We start from the raw sequence: 13,222 nt of genomic DNA, 5'->3' as shown, positions 1-13,222 counted from the left end.
TGACTTAGCAGCAGCAGTCATGTACTAAGTACCACATAATAAGCATTCTAGGATTTTTAGAAATAAGGTTGGAATAAATGGATACAAATGCTCCTGTTCAGTAATAAAACTGAATGACTTTAAAGATTATTTTTCTATAGCAAAAGATAGGTAGAAAAAGGAACCCTTTTAGACAGCTTATTTGTATTGTTCAGTTTGAACAGAATACTCCCTGAAACAGGAACTGGAGGAATGTACATGATTGTTTTGTGTTGTTGTATTGCCAAGGTGATATTTTGAACAATAGCTTATCTGGTAAATTGGCTGTGTGTGGGAACAGTCTAACAGTTATTAAGCCTTTATTGAACAGTCTGGAGCCAAATGATGAAGGGCCCGAGAGTATGGTGGACAAGGTTAAAGGGAGGTGAGAGGTTAAAGATATTATTTTAATTATAGAATTTGTAGTTTGAGAGACAGAATATGTACATTAAAAGACCTAAGAGCAATTTAAAGTGAAAGTTCTAGAAAGTGTCTACATTCAAACTCTAACAATTGAAAGTAGACTGTTTTTAAGATGATTTAGAGGAATGAGAGTCGGGGTGGCTCTATCCAGGTAAATGCTGATTCGATTCTTGAAAGGTGTTGACTGTCCATTGTCAGGTGGTAGGGGGAGGTGCTGTGTGGCCAAGGAGGTGGTATGTGAAAAGAAAAGAAGTCAGGCTTAGCACATGGCGCAAGGCAGACTGTAAAGCCTAGCAATTTAGAAGCAAAACGACTTGATAGTGGATATAAGCTGTGAGATAAGAGAAGTATGGTGTCCCTGATGAGGGATAAATAAAGGTGACAGACTGGGAACTCATGATTATTTTGGCAGCTGTGTATAGGATGGGGTTGTAATTAAGCGTGGTGAAGACTGACGTTATGATGGCAGCTCGTGTGCGACTAGAGAGAAAAAATTGCCTACGTTGCTATAACATTTAGAATTTTGTAACCAGTAGTATTTTAAGCAGATAGAAGGTATATAGGTGAACACAGAAGTCAGAAGTATCTCCCCAGAAGTGTGGATTGGATTTTGCTGACTCCACTGATATGGAAATTGGAAATGAGTTTTATTTTGGGGTACAAAGTGATGTTTATTTCTTGGACATTAAGAGGGTAGTTAGATAACTGAACTTGTGGGATTCAGGGTTTTGTTTTGTTTTAAATATGTGACCTTATTTTTGTCATAAAGCTTAGAATCTGTGAGTGCAACATGTAAACAGCTGAGCCAAGAGCTAATGGAAAAATATGGAGAGCTGAAGAAGATGGAAGTGCACAACAATGAGTACAGGGCTGAGATCAAGAAGGTGAGAGGTGCAAACCCCTCCATGTTTGTAGACTGAGCAGTGGGTTGGGAGGTTATAGTAGTTAATTTTAATGAGAGGAAAATGTCATCCAGAGGCCATGTGATGCTCATGAGTAGAGTGCCTGTAAGGTGCTTAGGAGAATGTCTGTGTCATTCTCAGGGATGCCGTTTAAGTATTTTCAAGATAATTGAAGGCTGCCCCCTTTGAACTTTACAACCTTATTTTAAATATGTCTTGATGAAAAATTTTCTAAAAGATAACACACCTTCTTGCTTGCATGAACACATGAACATATTAATTGAGCTGGCATTTAGTATTTTCTTACTGGCTGAAGGTGGTGATGGATGTGTGTTCTCTTCTGTACTATGGGTAGTTATATCCTCATTGGCATTTGAAGTTTGTGGAATTTGTCTCTGTGTTAGTGGCCCTAGCTGTCCTGTTTGTTGAGTCATTTCTTTTTATTACTTCTTTGAGATTACTTCTAGCTCCTTTCTTTTTCTCTTTCTGTTATCTTCTGTGGACCAGGAAACCATATAAGCAAATTTTGAGATTTGCAACCAGAAAGAGTGAAGGTAACGAATGCTGTCCTCTAGACTATGTGTGCTTCGGCTCGTTGATGCTGGTTCTCAGCATTTGAGTCAGCCGTCTCTCACTGTTTGGAGATCTAATAAATAATTGTGGGCATAACCACCTGACCTTCAGTACAGATATGCAGCTTGGTAAATTGCTAATCTTTCGCAGATTTAATTAGGGAAAAATTTATGATTTGAGGCAAGGTAAAAATTACTCTATTATTAATATTATATTTTTCTGTCTAACATGTCTTTTCTCAATTTGTAATGCTTTCTATTTTTTTGCAGTTGAAAGACCAGATTTTACAGGCTGAACAGAGTTACAGTTCTGTACTAGAAGGAATGAAGATGGAGATCTCCCAGCTAACTCGAGAGTTACATCAGCGAGATATCACTATTGCTTCCACCAAAAGTTCTTCCTCTGACATGGAAAAGCGACTCAAAGCAGAGATACAAAAGGCAGAAGAAAAAGCAGTCGAGCATAAGGTGAAACTTGAACAAAAATTTTCTTTATTTGAAGTTTGTTTTTGAAGGTTCAATTTATTAAAGGTATAATTTGCATAGTGTTTAGTTCAGTACATTTTTATTAACCCCCTTCTTTAGGCTGGTTAACAAGTGGTCTAGTGAAGATTGGCAGGAGTTAAGAGTAGCTCAGACAAGTGAAAGGGCTGTTTCTGTGGTGAGTGGTGACGGTTACCTGTTCACTGTGGCAGGTGGGACAAGTGGTAAGGGGTGAGATGGGAAAGCAGGGCTTAGCTCCTGAAAGGCCCACCTGCCCTGTGCGGGGGTTTTCATGTTATCTTGGGTTCTGTAGAGAATGGGTTAAACAGGAGCAAAAAGTATCTGTGGTTGTATGGAGAATAAGAAGGAGGCAGAGAGACCACTCAGATGCTGTCACAGTAGTGAGATGGTGGCCTGAGCACTGCGCAGGGGAGACCCAGGGAAATGGATCATTCTGGAGATACTTGCCTGGTAAGACTGACTAGACTTTGTATTTGACTGGACAGGGAGAGTGAGTTAGACAGAGTTAGGGAAGGATATCACTAGGATTTCAGTTTGGGCAACTGATTAGAGAGAGGTGCTCTTTAATGAAATACAAAAAAGATAAGGAGCAGGTTTGGGGAGGATAATGAATTTGTATGAATATTACACAAAATGGGGAAGCTGGCAGATGGGCACTGGTTTGAGATAAAAGCTGGACTTTCATATGGAAATATCTAAGTTCCACAGAAGGCCTGGAGTGCAAGATTAAAATCAAGGTAAGACATTTAGCCGTGGAAGTTTTTACATGAAGTTGGCATTTGAAACCCCAAGAGACTTAGATATTGTAAGGAGAAGGCATAGAGTGTGAAGAGGAGAGACTTGAACCCAACTTAGGAAACTACTCATTTAGAGTAAAAAGGTGCCAGAATGATGTAAAAAGGAAAGAGACAATAAGGAAGAAAACCAGATAGTTTTCAGAAAAGAAGCAGGAAGCCAAGGAAGGCAGGAATCTTCAAGTAGGAATAAGCTACTTGAAAGGAGTGCAGATTACAAGATGCTGGAGGCAGAGGCCAGGAAGAGGAGTTGCCAGGGAGTCACCAGTGCCTGGATTGATCTGTTTAGAATAATACTCTTAATTGCATGCATACAAATTCATGTTGAAACACCTCTTCAAAAAATGTTTTAGAAAGTATTTGTATATATGAATGAAGAATGTAACTTCACCTAATGAAAATTATATATAGAAAAAATTTTTAAGATGGATTTGATTTATTCATTACATTTATTTCTTTTTTTCTACTTTTCCCTTCTCAGGAGATGTTGGGTCAGCTGGAATCACTCAAGTTAGAAAATCGTCATCTTTCTGAAATGGTGATGAAATTGGAATTGGGTTTACATGAGGTACATATATAGAAACTTGCTTTTCTGCTATACAAGCCTTAAAAGAAATTACTTTGTAAATACTGATATTGTAGAGAAAGCTAAGATCAAACTATGAAATAATCCTTTTGCAAAAACTTTCTCAAAAAGAAGACAGTGATAGGAGTGAGCAAAATATGACTCTTCAGCAACTGGAAGATTTAAAAAAATACTATATGTGATAAAAATGCATGTAAAATAGAATATATATAAAGGGTTTAGCATAGTGTCTGGCATTTAGTAGATATATAATAAATATTTAATGCTGTTATTATTACTGTAATTACTATTTTCACAGTCTTTTCATTGTAAAGTATGTCATCTTTTAAGTATTTTTGTTTTAAATATATTTCTACAAGGTAAAAGTGTTAAGTGAAACTGTTAGTCACTTGGTTGTATCTGACTCTGCGACCCCATGAACTATAGCCCTCCAGGCTCCTCTGTCCATGGGATTCTCCAGGCAAAAATACTGGAATGGGTAGCCATTCCCTTCTCCAGGGGATCTTCCCAACTCAGAGATCAAAGCCATATCTCCTGCATTGCAGGCAGATTCTTTACCGTCTGAGCCACTAGAGAAAATACACTTCATTTAATCAAATATTCTAGAATCTTTTATGCTCAAAGTATTTAGTAGATGATGTAACAGATACAGGATGAATAAGATTTTTGTCTTTACAAGACTGAGGGTAATCCAGTAGGGAGGATAAGAAATGTAAGCAAGCTTCTATGAAACCAGAGAACAGGATTAGCTAACAGAGTTACCAACTGTGTGGGTCCTCTTTTAACTGTTTTGTTATAAAATTGTTATTTTTGCAAAATAACCCGTCTGTTTCTTACTCCTCTTTTCTTGATATAGGTCAAATGCCCAGAGATTTTAGAAATTCTTTTTTTCTGTTTTTCTGGAGAGTCTATGCCTCCAAAAATTCGTGGTTGTACAATGCCCCTGTTGGCTCCTAAGTAGTTTTAGTTTCACTCTCAAGGATTGTGGAGGCTGGGGTGGAAGAACACGCAAAACACTACATGAATACTTTATTTCAGCTAAAAGAAAATACAGGGAACCATTTTTATAATCTTTTGAGAGGGTGAGACTCTCTTAGCATCTTGCAACCACAAATAATTTTACAACGTAAAGAATTCTACAACATAAAAATATAAAATTTCTGGATTACAAAAGGCCCCATTTAAAAGACTGATTGACTAGAGGAAAACAATCGGTTAACAGACAAAAGGTTAATATAAAATATTAATATATAAGGCCTTATAAATATAATACAGTCATTGGATCTAGTAGGAAAATAGGTTCAGTTCAGTACAGTTCAGTCACTCAGTGGTGTCTGACTCTTTGAGACCCCATGGACTGCAGCAGGCCAGGATTCCCTGTCTATTACCAATTCCCAGAGCTTGTTCAAGCTAATGTGCATTGAGTCGGTGATGCCATCCAACCATTTCATCCTCTGTCGTCCCCTTCTCTTCCTGCCTTCAATTTTTCCCAGCATCAGGGTCTTTTCAAATGAGTCAGTTCTTCGCATCAGGTGGCCAAAGTATTAGAGTTTCAGCTTCAGTATCAATCCTGCCAATGAGTATTCAGAACTGATTTCCTTTAGGGTTGACTGGTTGGATCTCCTTGCAGTCGAAGGGACTCTCAAGAGTCTTCTCCAACACCACAGTTCAAAAGCATCATTTCTTTGGCACTCAGCCTTCTTTATAGTCCAACTCTCACATCCATATACAACTATTGGTAAAACCATAGCTTTGACTACATGGACCTTTGTCAGCAAAGTAATGTCTCTGCTTTTTATTATGCTATTTAGGCTGGTCATAGCTTTTCTTCCAGGGAGCAAGTGTATTTTAATTTCATGGCTGCAGTCACCATCTGCAGTGATTTTGGAGCCCAAGAAAATAAAGTGTGTCACTGTTTCCATTGTTTCCCCATCTATTTGCCATGAAGTGATGGGACCGGATGCCATGATCTTAGTTTTTTGAATGTTGAATTTTAAGCCTGCATATCTGAGGTTATTGATATTTCTCCCAGCAATCTTGATTCCAGCTTGTGCTTCTCCAGCCCAGCATTTCTCATGAAGTACTCTGCATATAAGTTAAATAAGCAGGGTGACAATATATAGCCTTGACATACTCCTTTCCCAATTTAGAACCAGTTTGTTGTTCCATGTTTGGTTCTAACTGTTGCTTCTTGACCTGCATACAGGTTTCTCAGGGGGCAGGTCAGGTGACCTGGTATTCCCATCTCTTGAAGAATTTTTCACAGTTTGTTGTGATCTACAGAGTCCATAAATAGATAATCATAGAAGTAATGCAGAAATTCAACCAAGAAGAAAAGCAGTTACATCCCTTAATAAACAAAAGAAATAAATATTCTTTTGTTTATTGACTTGACAGTGATTTTTTAAAAACTGATACAACCAGTGTTGGCAGGGATGTAGAGCAACAGGCCCTTTAGTGCTCTGTTAATGAGAAAGTAAATTGACACAGCCATTCTGGAGGGCAGTTTAGCAATGTCCATTAAACCAAATGTAAATACATGCAGTCCATAAAGTCCTAGTCATGTGCGTTTCTGATTTTGGTTGTCATTGCTGAATTGTTCTCCTTTTGTCATCAGTTTGCATTCCCAAAGAACCCATCCTGGAGAAGCAAATGCATGAAAACGGTCATTTCAGTGTTGTTTGCAGTATCCAAAATTTTGAAAAAATGTAAATGTTAGTCTGTAGAGGGATGGTTTCATGATTTTCTTTACTAGGAAATGTTATGCCGTCATTTAATGTGGCAAATGAACATATGCTCCCTCGTCAAATCCCTCTAAAACTAAAGTGAAAGGACTTTGTTTTTTAAAGCAAACCTACGAGGATGGAAAAAGTAGGAGTGGAGACAACAGCTAAGTATTTTGTAAGGGGGAAGGTGGATGGAAGGAAGGAAAGAAGAAAGGAAGGAAGGAAAACAACTTTATATACCTTGATAAGCAATACTAAGCTAGTGGTGGAGAAAACGAAGAACCTGATTTGCACCACAAAGTCTTCAAAAGGCTCAGGATTTCAGTTCAATTCAGTTGTGGCTGATTCTATGTGACCCCATGCACTGCAGCATGCCAGTCTTCCCTGTCCATCACCAATTCCCAGGCTTGCTCAAAGTCATGTCCATCTGGTCTGTGATGCCATCCAACCATCTCATCCTCTGTCGTCGCCTTCTCCTCCTGCCTTCAGTCTTTCCCAGCATCTTTCCCAGGGTCTTTTCCAGTGAGTCAGTTCTTCACATCAGGTGGTCAAAGTATTGGAGCTTCAACTTCAGCAACAGTCCTTCCAGTGAGTATTCAGGACTGATTTCCTTTAGGGTTGACTGGTTGAATCTCCTTGCAGTCCAGGGGACTCTCAAGAGTCTCCAACACCACAGTTCAAAAGCATCATTTCTTCAGTGCTCAGCTTTCTTTATGGTCCAACTCTCACGTCTGTGCATGACTTCTGGAAAAACCATAGCTTTGACTAGATGAACCTTTGTTGGCAAAATAATGTCTCTGCTTTTTGATATGCTGTCTTGGTTGGTCATAACTTCTCTTCCAAAGAGCAAGCGTCTTTTAATTTCATGGCTGCAGTCATCATCTGCAGTGATTTTGGAGCCCAAGAAAATAAAATCTGTCACTGCTCAGGCTTTGGAAAGAGCTGATTGAGACTTTTATCTTATGTAGTGTGATTACCTGTTCATATTTAAGAGTTGGGAACTCTCAGAAGTGCTTAACCCAGACTATGGCCAGAGATTGTGTTCAGCTTGCTGCTGCTGCTGCTTAGTTGCTTCAGTCGTGTCCAGCTCTGTGCGACCCCATAGACGGCAGCCCACCAGGCTCCTCTGTCCCTGGGATCCTCCAGGCAAGAATACTGGAGTGGGGTGCCATTGCCTTAATTTCTTCTGAAACCTCCAACAGTGGTAGGGATGTTCTTTCTTCACACAGCCAGGTGTGTGCTTGCTATGCACTTTTTATATTACCTTTCACATTCATTTGCTTGTAATTATTGTTAATAAAATAGTAAATTTGAGAAAAATTTAAATGATGCCTTCCTGGAAAAAGCAAACATTATCTTCTTCTAAAAGATATCTTTAATGACATCAGATATCAAACTCTGGCTGTTGAGGATCATGTCAGCAGTTAAGTTACAGTATAAACATGATGTATATATTAAGAACAATTATTAGAAAGTTCCATTTTGCATTTACCATCCTAGGAAGGTGATATTACTTTTACAAATGAATAATTTTGGCTAAATAACTCTTAATAAAAGTATCTAATGAGCTTTGTAATGAGAGCAATAGCTCTGATAAATTATTTACCACAGTGAAAATAAAAGTTGCCAGTAGTTCATAGTTTAACTCCTATGTCCTGCAGATTTTTCTTTTTGAGATTTTATCTGTCAACAACTTCCTGAAAGATTTTATAACTTATTGTCACTACTAGTACAGATAGTTAAATGGTTGTATTTTAAGCTTTATTTTTTTGTTAGGTAAATTGTGTTTGTAAAACTACTTGACCAGCTTATTTTCAAAAAACTCTTTATGGAAAAGGGCAAGCTAAACATTGTATTAAATTCCAAAGAAGATAACCATAATTTTTCAGAATGCTAATGAAAATATTTTGTCATTAGGAAAAAATGGTCCAGACTTCTGTTTTTTTAGGTACTATATTACTAGGAAACACCTAGAATTGAAGAGCAGTAGAATTTATAATCACAGAATTCAGACCATATCAGAGTAGTAATTCGTACATCATCCTTGTTGAATACTGACTTATCATGTCAAAATCAATCTCACATACCGGAATAGGTACAACATTATGTAAAAGTTTCCAAGACCAGAGAGTTATTTATTTAAAAGTTGTCCATGCCAGTCAGAATTCCTTTTCAGAACCTTATGTTCAGATTTCTTTCTTTGAAATAGGTCTCTTTTGTCTTCCACAGGTATTGTGGGGCTGGTCAACCTTCTGTCTCTGTCTTTTCCTTTTTTTTTAAGTTAAACTCTAGTTGTATAGTTACAATATTATATCAAAGTGTACAGCATAGTTATTCCATATTTTTATAGATTATACTGTTTAAAGTTATTATAAAATGATGGCTGTGTCCTCTGCTGTGTAATAAGTCCTTGTAGCTCATTTATTTGATACATAGTAGTTGTGCCTCTCACGCCCCTCCCCTGTCTGGCCACGCCCCCTCCGCTCCCCATTGGTCACCATTCTCTGTGTCTGTGAGTCTGTTTCTGTTTTGTAGTATCCATTTGTTTTATATTCTGGTTTCCACATATAAGTGATGACATAGTCTTTGTATTTCTCTGATTTATTTCACTAAGCTCAACTTTCTCTTTTCTTAAACAATTCATGGTTACTGTTTTCTTTCTTTTTGTCTGTATTTGATTCTCATTTGTAGCTTTTTTCCATCCTAGTTCCAGCCTTCCTCCAGCTCCTTGGATATTCCTTCACACATCAGGGAAGCCCATTGTGCTCCTACCCCATTAACTGTAAGAAATACATCCTTTTTTTTTTTAAGGTGCCAAAATCAGATCTATACTTTTTCCTAAGTAAAACCATAGATTAACTAGTCACAGCTAAAAGTAATTTTCCACCAGCAGTATCACAGATCACAAGTATTCTTTTACAAATTAAGTGCCTCTGTTCTTTTTTATTAGGCAAAAGAGATTTCACTAGCAGACCTCCAGGAAAATTATATTGAGGCATTAAATAAATTAGTATCTGAAAATCAACAACTACAGAAAGATTTGATGGATACCAAAGGTCAGCTGGAGATTTCTACTCAGATATGCAAAAAAAACCGGGACAGGATCTTTAAACCAACATACAGCAGAGTACCTGAGTTCAAGAATACAGAGTTCAAGTAAATTTTCTTCATAGTTTATTTAAAATATGTCTCTTTATTATGTAATGCTCATTTCTTTGAGAATAATTTCCAATTTATAGAAATTAAATCTTTATCAAAGGACCCTATATTTAATTCTGAAGTACAGTGTGTACAAGTAAAACTGTTAGGTTAAAAAATGCAGGGGGTTATATATCACTTTCATGTCTAGATGTAGGTGAGAATAACAGCCTAATTCCCCTGAGTTTTGTTACGCTGCTTCCCACCTTTCTAGCTTCACTTGTCCCGTAAGAAGTGGAAGTTAGCTTTTTATAAAAAGCTTCTTTTGTATTTTTGGTGAACTAATAATAGATTGTTGCCTAAAACATCAGCATTCAATGAAAAACCACCCGGCTTCAGCTCTTACATGTTTTACTACCAGGAACCTTTGCTGACACCCTCTCTGCCATTCCCACCTCACCCCCAGGTAAAGATAAGGGACTTCTGTCTGCACAGTGCTCCCCTCTGTCCTACCACCAACCCCACTAGGGCACTCAGATAGCTTACTTGTCTTCCTTGCTGGTGTGTAAGTCTGTGGGGGCAGGAATGTGGTCATGGGGATTGGTATTTGGGGCCAGGGTGATGAAAAGAATGCCTGGTCTGAACAGGCTTCTGATTTTGTAAATTATAGCCTTCTCCTTAGTCTGGTTCTGTATTTTTATTGAACTTCCAACAATAAGTCTGTTTCTTTAAAGGAGGAAAATTGCTACAGTGTTTATCTGCTTTATTTTCTAATCTGCTATCCAGGCCAGCCCATGGCCAGCACAGGCATGATGGGATGAAGGCTGAGCCCTACAAAGCAGGTCTTTATTCTCCACAAGGACAAGCGTCGGATAGCATAGAGCCTGTGTCCCTGTCCCGAGGCTTCAGCCCCCCGAGCCATCAGATCAGCTCCTGCTGCTCCACTGTCTCTCTGCCATCTAACTTTCTGTGCAAAACTAACTCTCTGCCTTCAGTGCTAGATACAAATGAAACCAACTTTTCTGACACTGTCTCTGAGAGTATAAATGACCCAGAAGACTTTACATCTTCGGTATGGACACTTTCTGATCTTACTAGTTTATTAAGTGTGTTTAGTTTGATTTTATTTTTTTATTTTAAGGCATAAGGTGTTTTTTTTTTTTTCTTGTCTCCTTACTGGTTCTTTCTCTTAAGTACCCTTTGTTATTCTCATGTATTTCTGTCCTAAGATTTTGCTTGTGAAGACTTCAGCCACGAGTACTTTTCAAAATGTGTCTTATTAAATATAAGTTATAGGGATTCATTTATTTTTAGCCAAAATTGAAAATTCCCTTCCTGCCTTTTTCAGAGAGGGTCACCTTTGTATTGGAAATGATTGGTTCAAGGAATATCTCTGCCTGCCAAGATAGTCCTGGGGCGTAGATAGTGGTGAAGGAGAAAAGGAATGGCTGGAAAGGGAAAGAGTGGGTCGAGGCAGAGGAAGTAATGGCAGCTGATGTGTCTGTTATAGACCATAGACCAGGTGCCACCCCGCAGGGCCCTGGTGGCAGACGCTGCCCTTCGACAGGGCTGGCGCCTTGTTCCTGCAGCAGATGTGAGAACTCCTCTACATCCTTGTTTTTGCCTTCTGTGCTGAAGCACTCACCTCTGGCCATTCATTCTCATCACCCTGATGGTCCTGTATCTGTGAAAGTTCAGTACTTTTGACTTTTTAAAGTGCCAACAAGTCCATATGAGTCCTCTTTTAGTTGTTGAAATAAACGTACTATATATGTAATTCTGAAATCCAAAAAAGACCTGATGACTAACTTTCTTTCTAAGTTTGGCACTAAGACCTGACCTGGCCTGAACTGATGTGATAAAATGTTGATTGATCCCACCTAACATTTTATGTCAGAAATACCAATGTGTTTGATGATGGGATGTTACCTCAGACTCATCATAGGTCATGTATTCTATATTTGTGAATTCATCTACTTGCTAAACTATTTGTTAACCTGTAAGTAGAACTCACTAGCACTTCCACAGTTATCCATGAACATGGCAGAGCTGGACAAAATGTGAGTCACTGGACTTGCACGTTTCCAGCTAAGGTCTGCCAAGGTGGTACGTTACCCTCTTGTCTCAGCTCTTGTGCTGAGAGGCCCAGAAGATAGAGCCACTCATGGGCAGTACAGTGCACGAGGCTCAGATGCTGGGCTTGATCAGGGTTTGAACCCCAGCTTTGGTACCCATTAATGGGGTGGCCTCAGGCAAGTCACCAAACACTGTGAGCCTTGTTTTTTGTGAAATAAAGCAAACAGAATCTACCTGGTGAGTTATTTTTAGGAGTTAGGATTATAATCTATGTGAAGTTTGTGTGTATGTGTTTGTTTCCCATAAAAGCAGTGTTTCAATATTCATTAATTCAGTGTTTGAGATGACGTTATAGAAAATAACTACTGCAGATAAGGGTCAACTAAATAGGGTACATCTAAATTCTGAAACCAGTGAATTCAGACAAGGGGCTGTAGACTCAAATTTTGGAGGAAGGAAAATATTGATTTTTACCTGGTATCTAATTTATTACAGGTAGATTTTCTATGCTTTAAAAAGTAACATTCAGATTTTTATAAATAAGTTTGAAATAAATAGGCATTAAGTATATTCTAGCGTATAGAAGGCTCTGAAAGTCTTCAAATGAGTAACTAATATATTTATATGACACTTCACACTTACATAACTGTCAGAAAGGAAGAGATCTGTGTTAATTTTTGTGGAACTTTTTTTTAAACTATTATTATCATTAGGATAAAAACAGTATCTTGTCAGAGGAAAACATTCCCCTTTTGATATTGGTAGTTAGAAAATATCATGAATACTGTGTCTTAGAAATATACTGTTCAACTTACATATGTCAAAATGTGTTTCTCTTCTAGTGTCCCTTGCCTCTGTCTCCTCTTGGTTCAATAGCCACAAGATTTTTGGAAGAGGAAGAGCTGAGGTCTCATCACATCCTAGAGCGCCTAGATGCTCACATCGAAGAACTAAAGCGAGAAAGTGAGAAGACGGTGAAACAATTCACAGTCCTAAAGTAGCCACCTAAAAATCACAAACTTGGAAATAAAAATAAACACTGAAGAGTTACTGTCATCATGAAGTAGCAGCTCTTTGAAAGCCTGAACATGTGACTATATAGAAACCATAAAAATGAGATGTACTAAAGCTGCCGTGACGAATCTGAAAAGCTGATACTTAGCTCTAAGGTGTTTTCTCTGCACTGTCTTGTTTAAAGGACTTTTTCCAGCAATAACATGTAAATAAACCACTTTGCTAGACTTTTTTCTCATATTAATATTTATTATCATAAAGTAATACTTTCTCTTGCTGACTTAAGTGTAATAGCTGTAGACTAATTAAAGATTTTATGATGCATGTTGGAAATAAAGTAACTGTAGGAAATTTCTTTGGGAGCAGTGTGTGTAGTGGAAGCATGGATCTCAGAGGCAGAGTGATCCAGATTTTGCTGGGTTTTATACTGGTTTTGCTCCTCATTAGTCAGTTGGGCTGGTAATGTGCA

General features: G+C 38.1%; 1 protein-coding gene across 12 annotated transcripts in view; it reads left to right on the top strand.

The window, feature by feature from the left end:
• Positions 1 to 12,984, top strand: part of CEP63 (centrosomal protein 63) — a 73,585-nt gene extending 60,601 nt beyond the window's left edge. For 9 of the 12 annotated variants that reach the window (XM_070794511.1, XM_070794507.1, XM_070794519.1 and 6 more), the window contains 6 exons: positions 1,211 to 1,325; positions 2,186 to 2,383; positions 3,695 to 3,781; positions 9,476 to 9,681; positions 10,450 to 10,735; positions 12,582 to 12,984. In XM_070794511.1, the coding sequence (XP_070650612.1) occupies positions 1,211 to 1,325; positions 2,186 to 2,383; positions 3,695 to 3,781; positions 9,476 to 9,681; positions 10,450 to 10,735; positions 12,582 to 12,740 (1,051 nt within the window). In that variant the 3' untranslated portion in view covers positions 12,741 to 12,984. The remainder of the gene's footprint in view (positions 1 to 1,210; positions 1,326 to 2,185; positions 2,384 to 3,694; positions 3,782 to 9,475; positions 9,682 to 10,449; positions 10,736 to 12,581) is intronic. The other 3 variants (XM_070794543.1, XM_070794545.1, XM_070794534.1) reach the window with 2 other exon arrangements.
• Positions 12,985 to 13,222: the final 238 nt, after the last annotated feature.

This window comes from Bos indicus, chromosome 1 (assembly GCF_029378745.1).
Source record: "Bos indicus isolate NIAB-ARS_2022 breed Sahiwal x Tharparkar chromosome 1, NIAB-ARS_B.indTharparkar_mat_pri_1.0, whole genome shotgun sequence".
NCBI classification, from domain to species: domain Eukaryota; kingdom Metazoa; phylum Chordata; class Mammalia; order Artiodactyla; family Bovidae; genus Bos; species Bos indicus.
Note: the sequence above shows the minus strand (reverse complement) of the source record. Positions and strands in the feature narration are given on the sequence as shown.